The sequence below is a fragment of the Megascapheus bottae genome, chromosome 8 (genome assembly GCF_031878675.1).
Source record: "Megascapheus bottae isolate mThoBot1 chromosome 8, mThoBot2.hap1, whole genome shotgun sequence".
NCBI lineage: Eukaryota > Metazoa > Chordata > Mammalia > Rodentia > Geomyidae > Megascapheus > Megascapheus bottae.
The window spans coordinates 20,052,631-20,068,723 of NC_143516.1; the positions used below are offsets into that span (position 1 = coordinate 20,052,631).

Below are 16,093 nucleotides of genomic sequence, written 5' to 3' on the forward strand. Positions count from 1 at the left end.
AGTTTTGGTGTAGGACCTTAGCCGGAAAGCATAAAGTTGGTCATGGGGCAGGCAGGTCAGAAAGATCTCTATGAGGATTTAAGTTGGGCAGCTTTCAGAAGATGAAAGATGTTTAAAGTTAAGGCCTTTATCTGCAAAACAACAGTATATTAATAATCTCTATACCATATTTACAAATGCATTCTGGTATGAAAACTAACAGTATTCTGTTCACAGTGCCATTGTTTATACAGGTAGCAATCCCATCATAATACTAATGTATTTTGGCATGGGACTCAGTAGCGCTTGGTATTTACAGGAAATGTACACGGTTGAATATAAACAGGTCATTGAATCCAGAAAAGACAAGATTGGTTAATGGTGCAAAGAAATGAACTGTACAGCACCTACCCTGGGGTGGCGTGGGAGACACGGTTGAGAGAAGATACCAGATCTCTGACCCAAAGTGGCATAAAGTCATTAACAGAGCAACGAACCCCCCTTGTTGAAGCTTGGGTACACTTGAGTAATCGTAGGCCCAAGTTTTAGATCCATGGTGTAGTGCGTAAAATAGAAAAGTTAAAAAACATTTATTATTCGTTGTCTAATCCTCACCACCATCATCACCATTATTATTATTATTATTAAAATAGAAGATGACTGTCTCCCAAGCTCTCCCGTGCGCTCTTCCACGTCCCACCCGAAGTCCGTGGAGCTAAGAGGACGCTGGCGCGGTGGTCGGAGTCCGAAGTCTGGGGCAGCTGCCTGGGCCCCAGGGCCCTCGGGGCACCGGGGGCACGGCAGAAGCACCTCATTCTCACTCCGGATCTTCTGGGGGTGGGGTGGCGGCTACCCGCCCCCTTCCCGGGGCTTCTGGTTCCCACATGACGGAATGGAGTCGCTCCATTTCGGCAGCGAATGCTGGGGTGACATGGCTTCTGTACACGTGGAGAAGGGCACGGGGATGGGGGCGGGGGAAGTGGCAGGAGCACTGGGGAGCCCAGGAACCCCCTCCCTCCACCCCCGCTCCCGGGGCTGCACCCCCGCTGCGGAGGCCTGGCTCCAGGCCTGGCTCCGGTGCTCCTGCCGCACAGCAGGGCTCTGTCCTACGGGGCGGTGTGGCCCTCGGCCGCCGTCTGCTCGGCCTTCTCGGTCCCCGGGCTGGCGTGGTCCGGGCCGCCCGCGCTGGCCCTGCGTCGGTGCTGCGTGGACTGCAGGCGGTGCCACTGCGCCTTGTTGTGGGCCAGGTGGCCCAGCATGTTCTCCGACAGCGCACTGTGCCCGGTGAAGCGGGCCCACTCCCGGAAGAGCGGCTCCACGATGTACGTCATGAACCCTGCAACAGGCAGAGCCGAGTCACCCCAGGGGCACCGACTGGACCTGGGCCCCAGCTTCCCAGGGCCCAGAGGGTTGTGATGACATGACATGAGCTAACACGCGGCCCAGGGCAGTCAGGAAACATTAGCTGTTGGTATTTGTGGAAGGAGAAAATAATCATAACGCCAGAACTGAGGGGGGGCCCGGGGGAAGGGGGCCTGTCCGGATGGAATGCGCCCTGGATTGGGACTCTACAGAAGTCTGATCGTACCATGCAGAAGTTGGTAGGAGACACTGACTTGTAGTTTTATCTTGCCTTCAATTATGTTAAGCAGTTAAGCTTAAGGTAAACATTCATTTTCAGAAGTTTTTATCTGCCAAAATAACTCATATTTTTAATATTGGACTTCCCAGTTTGTCTATCCTCTCCTCTTTGTTTGTTTGTTTGTCCTGGGCTAGCCTCAAATTCAAGCTCCTTTTGTCTCAGCCTCTCAAGTGCTGGGATTACAGACAGATATGACCTAATGATCCTGTGTTTGTTTTGTTAAATGACTGACTACTCATTGTTTTCTAGTCCTGTCTTATTGTTAATGTGCTTTCCATATTAATCATGATTTTTTTAAAGTACTTTTCAGACTAGGCTATGATTACTGAAAGTATCACAAACTAGGGCTTATTTTTAAATTTCATATTTTTTGTCAGTTGTGGGGCTTGAACTCAGGGCCTGAGCACTGTCTTGGGCCTTCTCAAGGCTAGAGCTCTACCACTTGACTCACAGCACCACTTCCAGCTTTTTTCTATGTATGTGGTACCAAGGTCTTTGTGCATGCTAAGGCAAGCACTCTATCACTAGACCAAACTCCCAGCCCTAGATTTCATTTTCTTGAAATGTAAGTATGGAGGGGAAGAAAAATCCCAAATGATTTTCAGCATAATACAATGTTTAGCTAACTCACCATTTATATAATTATGAAGACTACTTTGATGATTTTATTATTGGACAAATGACAGACATTTGATCCTTGAGAATGCTGGAGTGATGGGAAAGGAATAGAAAAGCAATAGAAAATGTTATGGTATATTTCTGCATATTTCATCATATATGAAATGGGACTTAAGGATTATGAGATCATTTTCAATAACCTGAACCTCAGAAAGAAAGAAGAGCCAGTGGCTTTAGTATAAAAGGAGTCAGAAAATAACATTTCCCATTTTGTTGGTACTTTTGAATGTTCTTCATCATTTGAATTTCTACCATCCCATATCTCTTACAGTGACGAAAGATTAGATATTAGAGACAAAACATATAGTCTCTAGTGGCTGCCAGTGGTTCATGCCTAAAATCCTAGCTACTCAGGAGGCTGAGATCTGAGGACTGCAATTTGAAGTCAGCCAGGCAGGGAAGTCAGTGAGACTCTTTCTCCAATTAACTACCAAGAAAGCAGGAGGTAGAGAGGTGGCTCAAGTGGTAGAGTGCTAGTCCTGGATGATGGTAGGGAGCTCGGAGTCAGTGTTTAAGCCTTGACTTCAAGCCCCAGTACTGGCACCAAAGCAGAGAAACAAAAAATTAAAAAAAAAATCTATAAACATATGTTCTGTAAAATGATGCTATCCTTTAATATTGTAAGTGTATCAAATGTATACAAATATGACAAAGTTACAAATATTTAAAATAATTAACTCACATTCTTGAAATTGCCCTGTGCATGTATATACGTGTACATACATATATATACTTGTATATATATATATACATACTTGTAAGATACGAAGACTTATTATGCTAGAACATTAAGGGATTTTAATGTGTCAGTAGATACCGTGAGGAATGGGGAACTGTTTCCATGGTATATAGTACCTACTCTGTTTTCTCCAGGCCTGATCTGGCTGCTAAGGTATTCTGATCCCTGAGGGACTGGAGAGGGCAAAGGGAGAACTGATACCCTCCGAATAGCCAGCGATTACAGAAAAATCTTTCTCTTCATTTTCCTCTAGATTTCACCTAGTCAAGATTCATTTGATTTACCATCTTTTTGAGATGCAAAGTTAGGTGAAAACAGGGAAGGGATATTAAGTCCCATTTCCTCCGGGGTAAATGGCTTAAATAGAAAATCAGATGTAAACCAAACTGAGCTCTGTACTCAGGAAATTCTCCCTTTGGATTGCAATGAGGAAAACGAGAGGGGGTGTTGTCAGTTAGAGGGGAGGCAGCATGGAGGCAGTAGCTGAGAAATTATGGTGTGGGTAGAGGAGGGAGCCTGTGGCATCCATTAGATTGTTTATCTATTTGGCCATTTCCAGTTCAGCTTGATCTGTAATTTTCACATCTCTGGAACCTGGGCTGGCAGATTAGAACAAAGGCAGAGAGGGATTGATGAACTGAGCATTGTTTATAATCACCTTCTCATTCTCTTTAGTACTGGTGTGCTGGTATACCATCCACAGGAATCCCAATCCACCCGAATCCTCCCCCATCCTATTTTAAAAAGCCGTATCTATGGTAACCACATTTTCCTGAGCTGAAAATCAGGACGTATGATTTGACAAAATAAGTGTGTTCTCATGACAACAACAGGACAAAATCTCTGAAATCAGGTCTGTCTTGCAAATCTAGGTTGAGTGTTTAACAATGTAAATACTTTAGTATAGGGTACATGTGGTTCAAGGCATTATTAATAGTGGCCTGCAAATTTCTTTCCCATCACAGCTGAAGTCAGCGAGGCTCACAGTTAGACATAGCTGTAGAACTGGACCCCTAAAGCACAGGACAGAAATGAGCACAAGGAGGCTGGGGCTGTATTTCTGTTGTGGTTTTCCTTGTCTCTTAGACTCCCACCCAACCTTCCAACAATTCCGAGTTATCCTCTGTTCCCAGTATTATTGTTTAGATCCCTTTTGTTATTTTTTTGGGGGGGGGTAAAAGAATGGTCTAATTGAGAAAACAACCAAGTACTATTAAAGGATATTTAGACAAAGATCTATCATCTTTAATCTCATCATTCCAATATGCCTATTTGAATATATATATATATATATATATATATATATATATATATATATATATATATTCCATTCAAATCTTTGTAGCTGGGTGCTGAATTCTTGGTTCCTGAAGATGACTTGATGATTCTTTTGTGGGTCCATTACCCTCAGTGATTAGAATAGATTAGAATGTCATTCTAATTTACTCTGACTTTCTTCATTTTCATCTAATTTTTTCTGGTATCTATATTCCTTTTAGTGTTAAGGCATTCAGTCTTAGATGTCTGTAGCCATACATATGAATGCATGAAGCTGAATGTGGACTGTAAGGACAGATAAAAATATGAACTGCTACACACCAGACCCAGGGATGTAAGGAAAAGATCTATATTCAGTTCCAACGGAGGAGAACAGCAAGGAAAAAGGCTGGCTTTCTGTGCAGATGGAATTAGTAGAAGGAAAAAAATCTATACCATTTGATTTCCTTAATGGTCTTACATATACTGCAATTAGATAAAAATAATAATTATTTGGAATGCAATAATTTACTACAATTGACATCTAGAAGAGAGAATGGCTTTGAGAGCTCAAAACTGAACATGTAGTAGCTCAGTTTTGATAGACTGCTTGTGTGGTCTCAGCCATTCAGTGCCAGTCTGGGAAAGCTTCATATGGACCTTTTGCTCATGTCTCTTCAAAAGGTGCCAGGTTGTAAACTGACATGCAGTGTAACTCACCGATTTGAATACTAGGGATGGAGTCTTTCTGTTGATTACAAAGAGGACTGATTTCCAGTTCAAATTTCTGTTCAAGGTCACCTAAGAAGAAGAAGAAAAAGAACAGATTGATTATACAATGTGTGTCAAGGGTTTTAATGACTCTGCTGTAAGAAGTTATGGTAGGGATTACAGTTCCCTGCTGTTATCATCAGGAACCAGTTAGCACCGATTTGCTCTGATAGCTTGCCTGAAATTGTAATATATCAGTGTCAATGACCATTTATAATGGGCTCATTGCACATGGATAGGCTGTTAGACTGGACTAAACTTTTGAACAAGGTCTATACAAACAAGAAAACAATGCAAGGACAATTGTCTAACATGAAATACCAGTTCTGGTTTTAAGTTACAAGCAACTTCCCCACCATCACATTTTATGACCCTACTTTGGGCTTAAGAAAAAGAATTCAGTAGGAAATGGAGATGGGAGGAATAGGGAAATCTCCATTTGTAGCAGCCGTTGGAAGCAACAAAATGAATCAGAAACAAGTGCAGATATCATTAGGTACTAAAATCAGTGGATTGATTCCCCCAGGTCAAGCAGAGCATCAGGTGCATGCTCAGTTGCTTGCTCACAGACGGGACATTTTATTCTGGACATAGCCTAAAGTACCCATCCCTAACCCTGAATAACTGCAATCTGACTTTTGCTCCTTTATTTCCTTGTTAGGACCAACATAAGCAGGACTCCCAAATCCAGTCCCTGGCACAACTTCCAATTCCTTGGGAAGGTCTGTGTCCCTTGCTGGCAATAAACTGTCCCAGCCTATTTTTCTTTTCTCCTCTGTTTTTCTAATAATAAGTTCTCTGAAAGCCAGCTTCACTTCTCACCCTCCTTTATCTAAGACTGATGATTTTTCAGTCCAGTGTGACACTCTGGAGAAGCAGCTCTGATTTCTACCTTTCCTTCATCCTTCATCTCAAGGCACTTAATTCCTTTTTTGCCTAACTTAGAATATCATATTTTTCTTCTTTCACAATCTTTGATCTTAGTGTGGTTTTATGATAAGTCATTTGTAGTTTTTGCTTCTTAGTTCTTTGTGTGTGTGTATGTGTGTGTGTGCATGTGTGTGTGTGTGTGCATGTGTGTGTTTCAGTTGTGGGCCTTGAACTGTCCCTGAGCAGTTCAGCTCAAGGCTAATGCTCTACCACTTAAGCCACAGTACCGCTTCTCGTTTTCTGGTGGTTAATTGGAAATAAGAGTCTCATGGGCTTTCTTGCCCCAGTTGGCTTTGAACCGCAATCCTCAGACCTCAGCCTCCTGAGTAGCTAGGATTGAGCCATCAGCACCTGGCCAGTATTTCTTTTATTTCAACGACATACGTATGTTTTGCTAAGTGCACATTCTAAGATGACTCTTAACTGCTGTTTCACTAGTTTGAAATTCTTACAGGAAAGAAAGATTATAATACCTAATATAAAATCTCTTTGCTCCAATCTTATCATATTTCTTTTGCACTGTCCTCAGTGGAGATTTTCACACCATAGACAACTAGAACTGGGCTTTTGATTTCTAAGCACTCACATGAAATTCAAATGAAAGTACCCAGAGTAGAGGGAGCAATGGGAGCATGTGGATTGTGAGTGAGAGAGCAAGTGTGATGGGAAGCAGAGCCTTCTGGCCCTACATGAGCTCAGCTCCTCTTTGCCTTCTGTCTTGGGGGCCATCCTGATGTCACTGACACATCCTTCAATGGAGCCTTCTTCAAAAGGCTCACTGTTGCCGTCTGACATCCCTACAGAGCTGGTATGTGGGACATTTCAAGCTTTATTTGTTCTCAGCTTTTCAAACCTGATCCTGTCACTAGCGTGAGGGGACCACTACTGCATGAACAACACCCTGAACATTGACACGGAGCCTGAAGAAACAAGACTGTGTTTTAAAGGACCGTATCCCACCCAACATCAGGATCCAGCGTGTAATCCATTTGCCTTCTTGCTAAGGGAGGGAAATCCTTGTCAAAATTATACCCTCTCAAGGCCATTTGTCTTTTCACAGCAAAAAACAACTACCTCACTGCTGAAACTGTGTTTGAAATATGGAACTGAGTTTTTGGAGAACTGTGTTCAACTTCACAAGGAGCTTTGTTGAAAAAGGCAAGGTGAAGGAATGCAAAAGGATCTAAGTATCTTTGTCAGGAAGACATTGGTGCCTAATGGCACTTGTCTTTAGGCTCTGCTCACTTCATTAAAGAGAAGGTCAGGCTAAAAATCAAACTAGTCCATCACACTATTATATCCGCATACATATCCTGAGAGACACATACACAAACAACAACTTCCTTTCCTCCTGTTTCTGCACATTTTGCTAATTTTTATTGTGCATTATCATTACTTGTTTCTGTGACAAGTTAATGTTATTTATTAAAATGTTTTTTTCTTTTTACTTTTGCACAGCAGAGTTGGATGATTTGCAAGGCAGTTAAAGAGAAAGGTTAGGATAATAAGCGTTGATGGGAGAGTAAACGTCACCCTCATGGGCTGTTTCCTGTTTTCCTAGGATAACTGCCTGCAAGGAGAAGAGACACTGCAATCTCAGCTGAGGGCTCAGCACTAACCTTGCCGGTAGAACTCTTCACAGACTCTTTCACTCCACTGTTTGCTCATCTCCCAGATTCTACAAGGATTGCAAATGTCCGCACACTTCAATGCAATCTGAGAGAGAACAGGGCAGGGAGAGATGGTCAGCCAATGACCCTTTAGAAAGCTGAAAATGTCCCCCAAGCTAAAGGAGCTGCCAGGCCCTTAAAGTACCAGGCTCATGCTTATACAGGGCCTTCCCAATGTGCCCCTCCAGAAAACATCACTAGTTCACTGGTTCACAAAATCCTTCATTCAATCTCCTGCTTTGTAGCACCAGTAGGAGAGAAGAATCACTATACAAGAGCACAGAGCTTTCTCTCCTCCTCCTCCTCCTCCTCCTCCTCCTCCTCCTCCTCCTCCTCCTCCTCCTCGTCGTCGTCCTTCTTTCTTCTTCTTCTTCTTCTTCTTCTTCTTCTTCTTCTTCTTCTTCTTCTTCTTCTTCTTCTTCTTCCTCCTCCTCCTCCTCCTCCTCCTCCTCCTCCTCCTCCTCCTTCTTCTTCTTCTTCTTCCTCTTCCTCTTCCTCTTCCTCTTCCTCTTCCTCTTTTTTTTTGCCAGTCCTGGGCCTTGAACTCAGGGCCTGGGCACTGTCCTTGGGCTTTCTCAAGGTTAGAGCTCTACCACTTGAGCCACAGACCACTTCTGGCTTTTTTCTGTGTATGTGGTACTGAGGAATCAAACTCGGGTCTTCGTGCATGCTAAGCAAGCACTCTACCACTGGGCGACACTCCTGGTCCCTTGCTTCATCTTTCTCAGGCAAAGTAAGGTGGCAGAGACCTGGCTAGGTTCATGGAAGATCATCAGGAACTGATTCTTACGTTCCCCAACTCTATACGTTATTTATATTATGTGTGTTTGCATTTATGTTCTTGTGAATGAATAAAGTAAACTCAGACTGCCAGCCAAGGTTCCAACACACCTCAGACTTAGGTGTACAAACTTCATTTGCACAGCTAACTCAGAGTCGACTTGGTTTATATTAGGCAAGTATGGGTCAGGTATTGGCTTTTGCTAGTGATGATCCTGGAAGTATTACCTTGAGTTCCCAGGCAACTCCATATTCTCCTTTAGCCATCACCTGTCAAGATATCTGCCCTTGAGCCACATTGTGATATCACAGTATACCAAAACTGGTATAGAACAGTCAAATGTGTTAGGGCCTAGGACAATATTTGATTATGTTAAGCTGCAAATTTAGTCATTCATATCCTGGCTAGTGGGGCTATAAGTGCATGTTAGGAGTAAGTAGGGGTAGAAGTCCTCTCCAGGGCTGTCCCTTAGTGATTCATTTTCATTTTCATTCATTCTTCCTTTTGAGATGCAGGTGTTCAGGCTCAATTTTGCAGTTACTTAAGTCTCTCAAACCAAATGTTGGGTTCATTTTTGAGCATCCAGGCACTAGAAGACCAGGGTGGGAAGAAAGTAGAGAGGCATGGGTCCGCGGCTGGGAATAGTGTGTTTCTTGGTAAAGATGAAACACTCTGGACAGCTACAAGGGGGTACCATGAAGCCCTAGAACAAAAACACTTGGCTGAATCAGTCTCCAGTTCCTCATTAAAGCTGGGCTATCTACATAGCTGGTAGTCTTTTGTGCCAACAGGAAAGAATGAAGACAAGAGAAAAAGGAAGATGAAAAAGAAGGGTCTGAACTGGACACAGTGGTATAGGCCTGTAATCTCAGCTACTCAGGAGGCAATGGTGGGAGAATGGTGGGTTCCAGGCCAGCTTGGTAAAATTAATAAGACCTTAACTAAGAAATAAGATTAAGGGCTGGGGTTTGGCCTAGTGGTAGAGTGCTTGCCTAGCATGCATGAAGACCTGGGTTTGATTCCTTGATACCATATACTTAGAAAAAGCCAGAAGTGGTACTGAGGCTCAAGTGATAGAGTTCTAGCCTTGAGAAAAACCCAAGGACAGTGCTCAGGCCCTGAGCCTAAGCCCAGAACTGGCAAAAAAAAAAAAAAAGAAAGAAGATTAAAAACCAAAGTGCTGGGGATGTTGCTTAAGTGCTAGAGTGCTTGACTAGCAAATGCAATGCCTCAAGCTCTAGTATTATTGACTTAAAAAAAAATCTGGCTTAGATTCCAGAATTTTATTTGAGACCCATGCTTCCCTTTTTTTTCCTGACACAAATAGTTTCTTGCCAGAAGAAACTAGAAATGGCTGGACTTGGTCCAATTCCATTTGATTCAGTTCAATTAAACTTAAAAGAACATATCTATTGATATCTAAAGCAATAGGGCTCAGATGAAAATAGGGATTTAAGTAACAAAAAGAAGCAAACAAAACCTATTTAAGTACATTTTAGGAAAAGGAAAGCTACTTGTTTCCAATTTGAGTGGTAGCCTAACACAATGTATTTATTGATAACAGAAATAGTTTTGGAGCTAGGTGTTCGTGGCTCATGCCTATATTAGCTGAGATCTGAAGATCATAGTTCCAAATTAGCCTGGGAAGGGAAGTCCGTGAGACTTTTATCTCCAAGTAAGCACAGAGAAAGTCTGAAGTGGTGCTGTGGCTCAAGAGGCAGAGTGCTAGCCTTGGGTAAAAGGAGCCCAGGGAAAGTGCTCAGGACCTGAGTTCAAGTCCCAGGACTAGCAAAAAAAAGTTTGAAAAACTGCACAGAAATCACACTGGTCAGTAAATCACAAAATGTGACAAACACTTGATCTAGGAGTGTGGCTCAGTGGTACAGCACTTGCTCAACAAATTCTGGCCTTTCTGGGTTTGACCTCCAGTCTCATCCATCTTCCTCTCATCCTTGATAAAAAGGGATAGACTTTGAGTGGTGCTGTGGGTCAAGTGGCAGAGTGCTAGCCTTGAGTTGAAGAGCTCAGGGTCCATGCCCAGGCCCAGAGTTAAAGCCCCACGACTAAAAAAATAAAATAGAAAACTGATGGACTCTTGTAAGCAAGCAACCTTTCAGTGGGGAGTGCTCTGTGGTCAGGAAAAAGTGAGATATATCAGTGTAAAACCTGGATTTTTTTGCTTGCCTGAAAACCATTTGACAATTTTTAATGAGATAGATCCTACTCTTTCTTCCGCCATGGAGAGACAACTCCTCACATGTGCCAAAGTCATCAGTCATATCCCAAAGCAGTTTTAACTCAGCAAGGCAAATGGCTTTTTTGTTGTTGTTGCTCACCTGAAGCATAAAGTGTCTGTCGTGTGCATCCTCCAGTCTTAAGTCTTTGTTGTGGAGGTGAGCTTGCAATCGGGTGAGAAATTCATTCTGCCTGTTGATGTCTGTGGCCAAGATCAGGGAGCCCAGCTGCTGTTCAATATCCTGTCTGCAGCCACAAGAACAAAAGAGGAAAAAAAACCACATACAAAGCCAATCCCTTTGAGGAGGTGATCAATTCTCTCAGCACAGGTGGCTTGTCATCTCACGGATGCCTTTGTTTCTGTTTATTACACAGGTTCTCAGTCCCTCACAGCCCAAGAGTCTGTCTCCCATCCTTAGACAAGAGGCATAGTAGTCATGTATGGAGCCATTGAAGCCTTAGGTGAACAAGACGGTGGCAGTTGACATATTCCTACAGTTTCTATGGGGGAAAATTCAATGGCAAATAGGAATGTGCTCAGGACACAGAATGGCATGCAGAATCACAGGAATTTTGGTTGTGCCTGGTGAGAGCTCTGACTTGTTCAAGGATTCTTTTCATGGAGAAAGGAAAGTAATAGTCAAAATAATGATGAGAGTAACAGCGACTCACTATGGGGGGAGGGGGGGAAGATCCAGTAATAGCACAAGATACGTAGTCCAGAAAAAGATAATGGGAAAAAGGAGAAAAAAAGGCTAATCAGAAACCATTATAAACCAGTGGGCAAGAGATATATCAGTTAATACATGGTACAGGGGAAATGTCATATTTTACAAAAAAGCATGTTAGGACTTTATTCACCTATATAAAGGAATTAGAAGAAAGGGTTTATATGTGTTTAAAATTCATGTCTAAAATTACATATATTTAAGTAGAATACGTAGAACATACATATATAGTTTAGTGAATAATATACTATAAGCCTCCTATATTCACCACCTGGGTTAAGAGCATTTCCTGCTCCTTCCCCAGAACACTCCCTATTACTTCTCCGATTATTTCCTTCTTCCTCCAGCCTGAACTAACTATCCTCTTGCTACTTATAAACATTTCATTAGCCAGGCGTCGGTAGCTTTATAGGTAACCCTAGCTATTCAGGTGGTTAAGATATGGGTAGGAAAGTTCATGAGACTCTTGTCTCTAAATTAACTACCAAAAAGATGGAAATGGAGCTGAGGCTCAAGTGGTCATGTCATCCTTGAGGAACAATACTAAGGGATAATGCCCAGGCCCTGAGTTCAAGTCCCAGAGTGGGACAACCTGTGAAAAAAACTACCTGTGAATACATGCTTAACTGGCATGTATTAACCAGGTCTTGTTTCTTTAGCTTAAAAATGTTTTTAAAATTCTTTCATGTAGCTGTGTAGGCTGCAGTTCATTCACTATTCTATTGCATTCTATTATAAGAATATTCTACAATGTCTACTTTTGATGGTCAGTTGAGTTGTTTCTAGTTTTTGCTACTATGCAGAGTACCAAATAAATATCTTTACATGACCTCAGTTATGTATGAACAGAAATTACGCTAGGATGTATGTCTAGGAACAAGATAAGTTCATCTATTCAAATTTAGTAGATATGTTAGTACAATGTTTTCAGGGGTAGTTTAGGAATTAAACATCACAGTAAATGTTAGGATACATCTAGTAAGAATATATATTGTAAGAACATTTATCCTGATAACGAGTCATTTTATGGATGTAGAAAATCACAAAAATCCACAAGCAGTTGCTACATTAAAACTGTGAAGTTGGCTGGAAGTTTGGCCTAGTGGTAGAATCCTTGTCAAGCATGCACAAAGACCTGGGTTCGATTCCTTGGTGCCTCATATATAGAAAATAAAAGCTGGAAGTGGTGCTGTGGGTCAAGTGGTAGAGCTTTAGCCTTGAGAAAGCCCAAGGACAGTGCTTAGGCTCTGATTTCAAGCCCCAGGACTGACAAAAACAAAACAAAACAAAAAACTGTAAAGCTATTGAACATGATGATGTTTGAATTTATTGATAAGAGAATGTCATTTTTTATTGTCATATTATTGGATAAAGACAGCACATGCAAAGTGTGATTCCAATAGTCACAGAAAAGAACCTGGAATGGCACAGTGGGGTTACAGGTCTGCTTGACTGCCCTGTGGGGAAACCTCATTGGGTCCTTGACCTCTAGTTCAGTTGCTTGTCCTTGGGAAGGGTGCAGTGATCTACTTTTGCCCCTCACCAGGCTCCCTTGGCCTCCGTTCACTTTCATTTAAGCAGATGGGAATCAGAGGTGGCCTTGAGAAAAAGTATAGAAATAATGGGCTCATGAGGAAATGGCCTTCAAGTTCATACAGTTTGATCTACCCACCAGCTGACTGATAAGACAGTAGGCCAGGAAAAGTAATATATTTTCTCCTATTTAAAAATGCAAGCAACATTAGGCAAGGTAAAGGTGAAAAGATTAGTGAAGGACAATTCAGTCAAGTCAACAAAAGGCATTTTAGAAAAGAACTTCAGAGACTGAAGCTGTGATTCAAGTGGTGGGGTGTCTATGTAATCTCAAGGTTCTGAGTTCAAACCCCAGGACTGCAACAAACAAACCACCCAAAAAGGAACGCTTGACTGCTACTGTTGCTGAAAGTGATAACTACAAAACACACTTTATTGAACTAGTCTTAGATATAGCTTGAGAATTCCTGTGTTCTTTCTTGACAAATATTTATTCTATGTTTTGCTAACATACATACAGGAATTTGGCAAAGCAGAGCACTGATGTTGAAGACTGTGGATGCCAAGAGCTGTTTATTATTCCTTTTCCTGACTTTAGGTCATTTACTGTCTAAGCTCACAGAAAGCCTGGTTTCTGGGTTACTAGCTGACACTGAATCTCCTGCTAGACAAACCAAACCAAGCAAGCTACGCACGTGGCTCTGGCTCACACAAGGCATCCTGGATCCTGCTGGGAAAATGCTTCTCTTTACTGGGTGCCCATCAGTTTGTTTTATCTCAGCAACACTTACGTCATTTCCTTTGGCAAGTGAGCAAGAAGCCTTGATTCTCGAAGCATGCCGATAGTAGATCGCCAGTGATGATTCTCCAGTACAGACATATTCTGGAAAGGAAGAAAAAAGCTCTCATGGAGGGAGAAGTAGATAACAATCTGCTACAGGCAACACAGCGCCAGAGTGCCCAACATCTTTCCTCCAGCGAGTTTGTAGCTGGTGACACAGAGGCAGACCTGAAAGGAAATCCAAACTGAAGCCTCCCCCTGGCTGTCCTCAGAGCTACTATGGCCAGGCTGGGAGGGTGGGGGAGCTTTGGCAGTCCTCTACTGCCCAGTGGAGTGAGTGTCTAGTCCCAGTGCCATTCCCTTCTGCCTCTGCTGGAAGCTTTTCATAGCCTGGTCAGACAACACTAAATGTACCAGTTGTAAGAGTGTTATGGGAAGCACTGAAAGCCAGGCAATGGTTACCAGACAGTGGCCATGACATCATCTGACTAAATGGAGCACAGCCAGCACGACCACCCTGGGATATTCAACTGCACTGAGCTTTGATGTCCCACCTTGATTACAGCCTTCTAGGGCAGCTGGTGACAATCCCCATTCCTAAGCTCCTGTGTCTGAGTCAATGTCCACAAACTGTTTGAGAAACACCCATCACAGAGGCAAAACCTGGCATTTATCCCATTACATCTAGGCATTAGAGTCTATAGTGGCTTTCCTTATTCAAGTATATTGGTATTTGTTTTTTTTTTCTTTTTTTTTTGCCAGTCCTGGGCTTGAGCTCAGGGCCTGAGCACTGTCCTTGGACTTTCTCAAGGCTAGAGCTCTACCACTTGAGCCTCAGCACCACTTCCAGCTTTTTTTTTTGTATGTATGTGGTACCAAGGAATCAAACCCGGGTCTTCGCGCATGCTAGGCAAGCATTCTAACCACTAGGCCAAACTCCTGGCCCAGTATATATATATTGGTATTTGTTGCCATGGGGGAACCTCTGTTATGTTCAGTTTCTCTTCAGTTATTATAACTTTGCTTGCTGGACATTTAACCAGTCATTTAAATAGTGAGTCTCTGACAACCCATATCTTATTTTAAGTGAGCAAATATTATGGTCTTACTGCTGACTTTATACCTATTTTTCTTATTTACTTGTTTGTCATATTTTTATAAGAGCAGTTTATAAATTTACCATAAGTGGGTGTTAGCAGGAAAGCCTGTGAGACTCTTCTCTCCAATTAACCAGGGAAAATCCAGGAGTAGAGCTATGATTCAAATGGTACAGCCCCCAGTACCAACACACACACACACACACACACACACACACACACACACACACACACACACACACACACAGGCACGCACACACGCATGCACGCACTGAATGGAACCAGAAGCAGCATAAACCATCCCCTTCACAATGCTTGTACTGTATTCAGATCATCCATGCAACACATCTGGGTACAGATGTGTTCAAAAAAGCTGTAGCTACTGGTGAATTTTCTCAAAGAGCAAAGTGTGCATGTGTTTACCACAAATAGATGGTAAGTCAAACATAAATTAGAAGAATAAAACTGGACAAAGATTTCTCTGTAGGACTTGGTTATAATGAATTTTCTGAGTCTGTGCCTCACACGCATCCCTCAATGGCTGTTACTTTGTTCTTTCTCTCTCTCATTGCTGAGAGTCATTATTCTGTATTCACTACTTGCCATCTTTGAACCAGTAATGAGATTTTATTACTTTCATCCATTGGTCTATTATCTCCTTTTGGGCATGAGCCACACACAGCACAAGAGAATGCTTGTTAGGAATAACATGCTAGACAATTTGTTTTGATTGTAAAGATTTATGAGTGTAGAGAGTGATAGGTTAGTGTGATGTAACAGCTGCTTAATCCTGCAATGACATTCAATTCAGTTGCTTATGAGTGTGCTTGCAAGATTAATTCAAGTAGATGTGAACAAATGAATGCTCTCATGTGAGTTTTTCAAAGGACCAGAAAACTGTAAGGAGACCTGATGATAAATGGCACTAGATCCCTGTTGAGTGGAACCCAAATGCCAGGAGGATGGCCTAAAGCATTGTTATTTATGCCAGCCTGACTTAACATCTTCATTAATCATCTTCCTGCAGACAGAATAGAAGGATACTTGGGAAATTTGCTGGTGAGACCATATTTGGAGAGAAGCAGCAGCATGGAAGCTGACCCAGAATAAAGAGCAGTAGAATTGAGGATTGCAAAAGTATCATATTATGCATGAGTCTTTATGCAAGCATGGGCATTCCAGTGGTTTCCAGGGAGGTGGAAGAAGGGGGACATCAAATCAGAACTCTTTTACCATCTCGTCTTGTTTCACCCTCATTTACGTCTTTTCTAT

General features: G+C 42.3%; 1 protein-coding gene across 5 annotated transcripts in view; it reads right to left on the reverse strand.

Moving 5' to 3' along the window:
• Positions 1 to 1,055: 1,055 nt before the first annotated feature.
• Pde7b (phosphodiesterase 7B) overlaps positions 1,056 to 16,093 on the reverse strand; it is a 294,549-nt gene continuing 279,511 nt past the window's right edge. For 4 of the 5 annotated variants that reach the window (XM_090338073.1, XM_090338072.1, XM_090338074.1 and 1 more), the window contains 5 exons: positions 13,735 to 13,826; positions 10,784 to 10,928; positions 7,616 to 7,712; positions 5,016 to 5,096; positions 1,056 to 1,315 (listed from right to left, as the gene is read on the reverse strand). In XM_090338073.1, coding sequence (XP_090194199.1) covers positions 1,086 to 1,315; positions 5,016 to 5,096; positions 7,616 to 7,712; positions 10,784 to 10,928; positions 13,735 to 13,826 — 645 coding nt within the window. In that variant the 3' untranslated portion in view covers positions 1,056 to 1,085. The remainder of the gene's footprint in view (positions 1,316 to 5,015; positions 5,097 to 7,615; positions 7,713 to 10,783; positions 10,929 to 13,734; positions 13,827 to 16,093) is intronic. The other variant, XM_090338075.1, reaches the window with a different exon arrangement.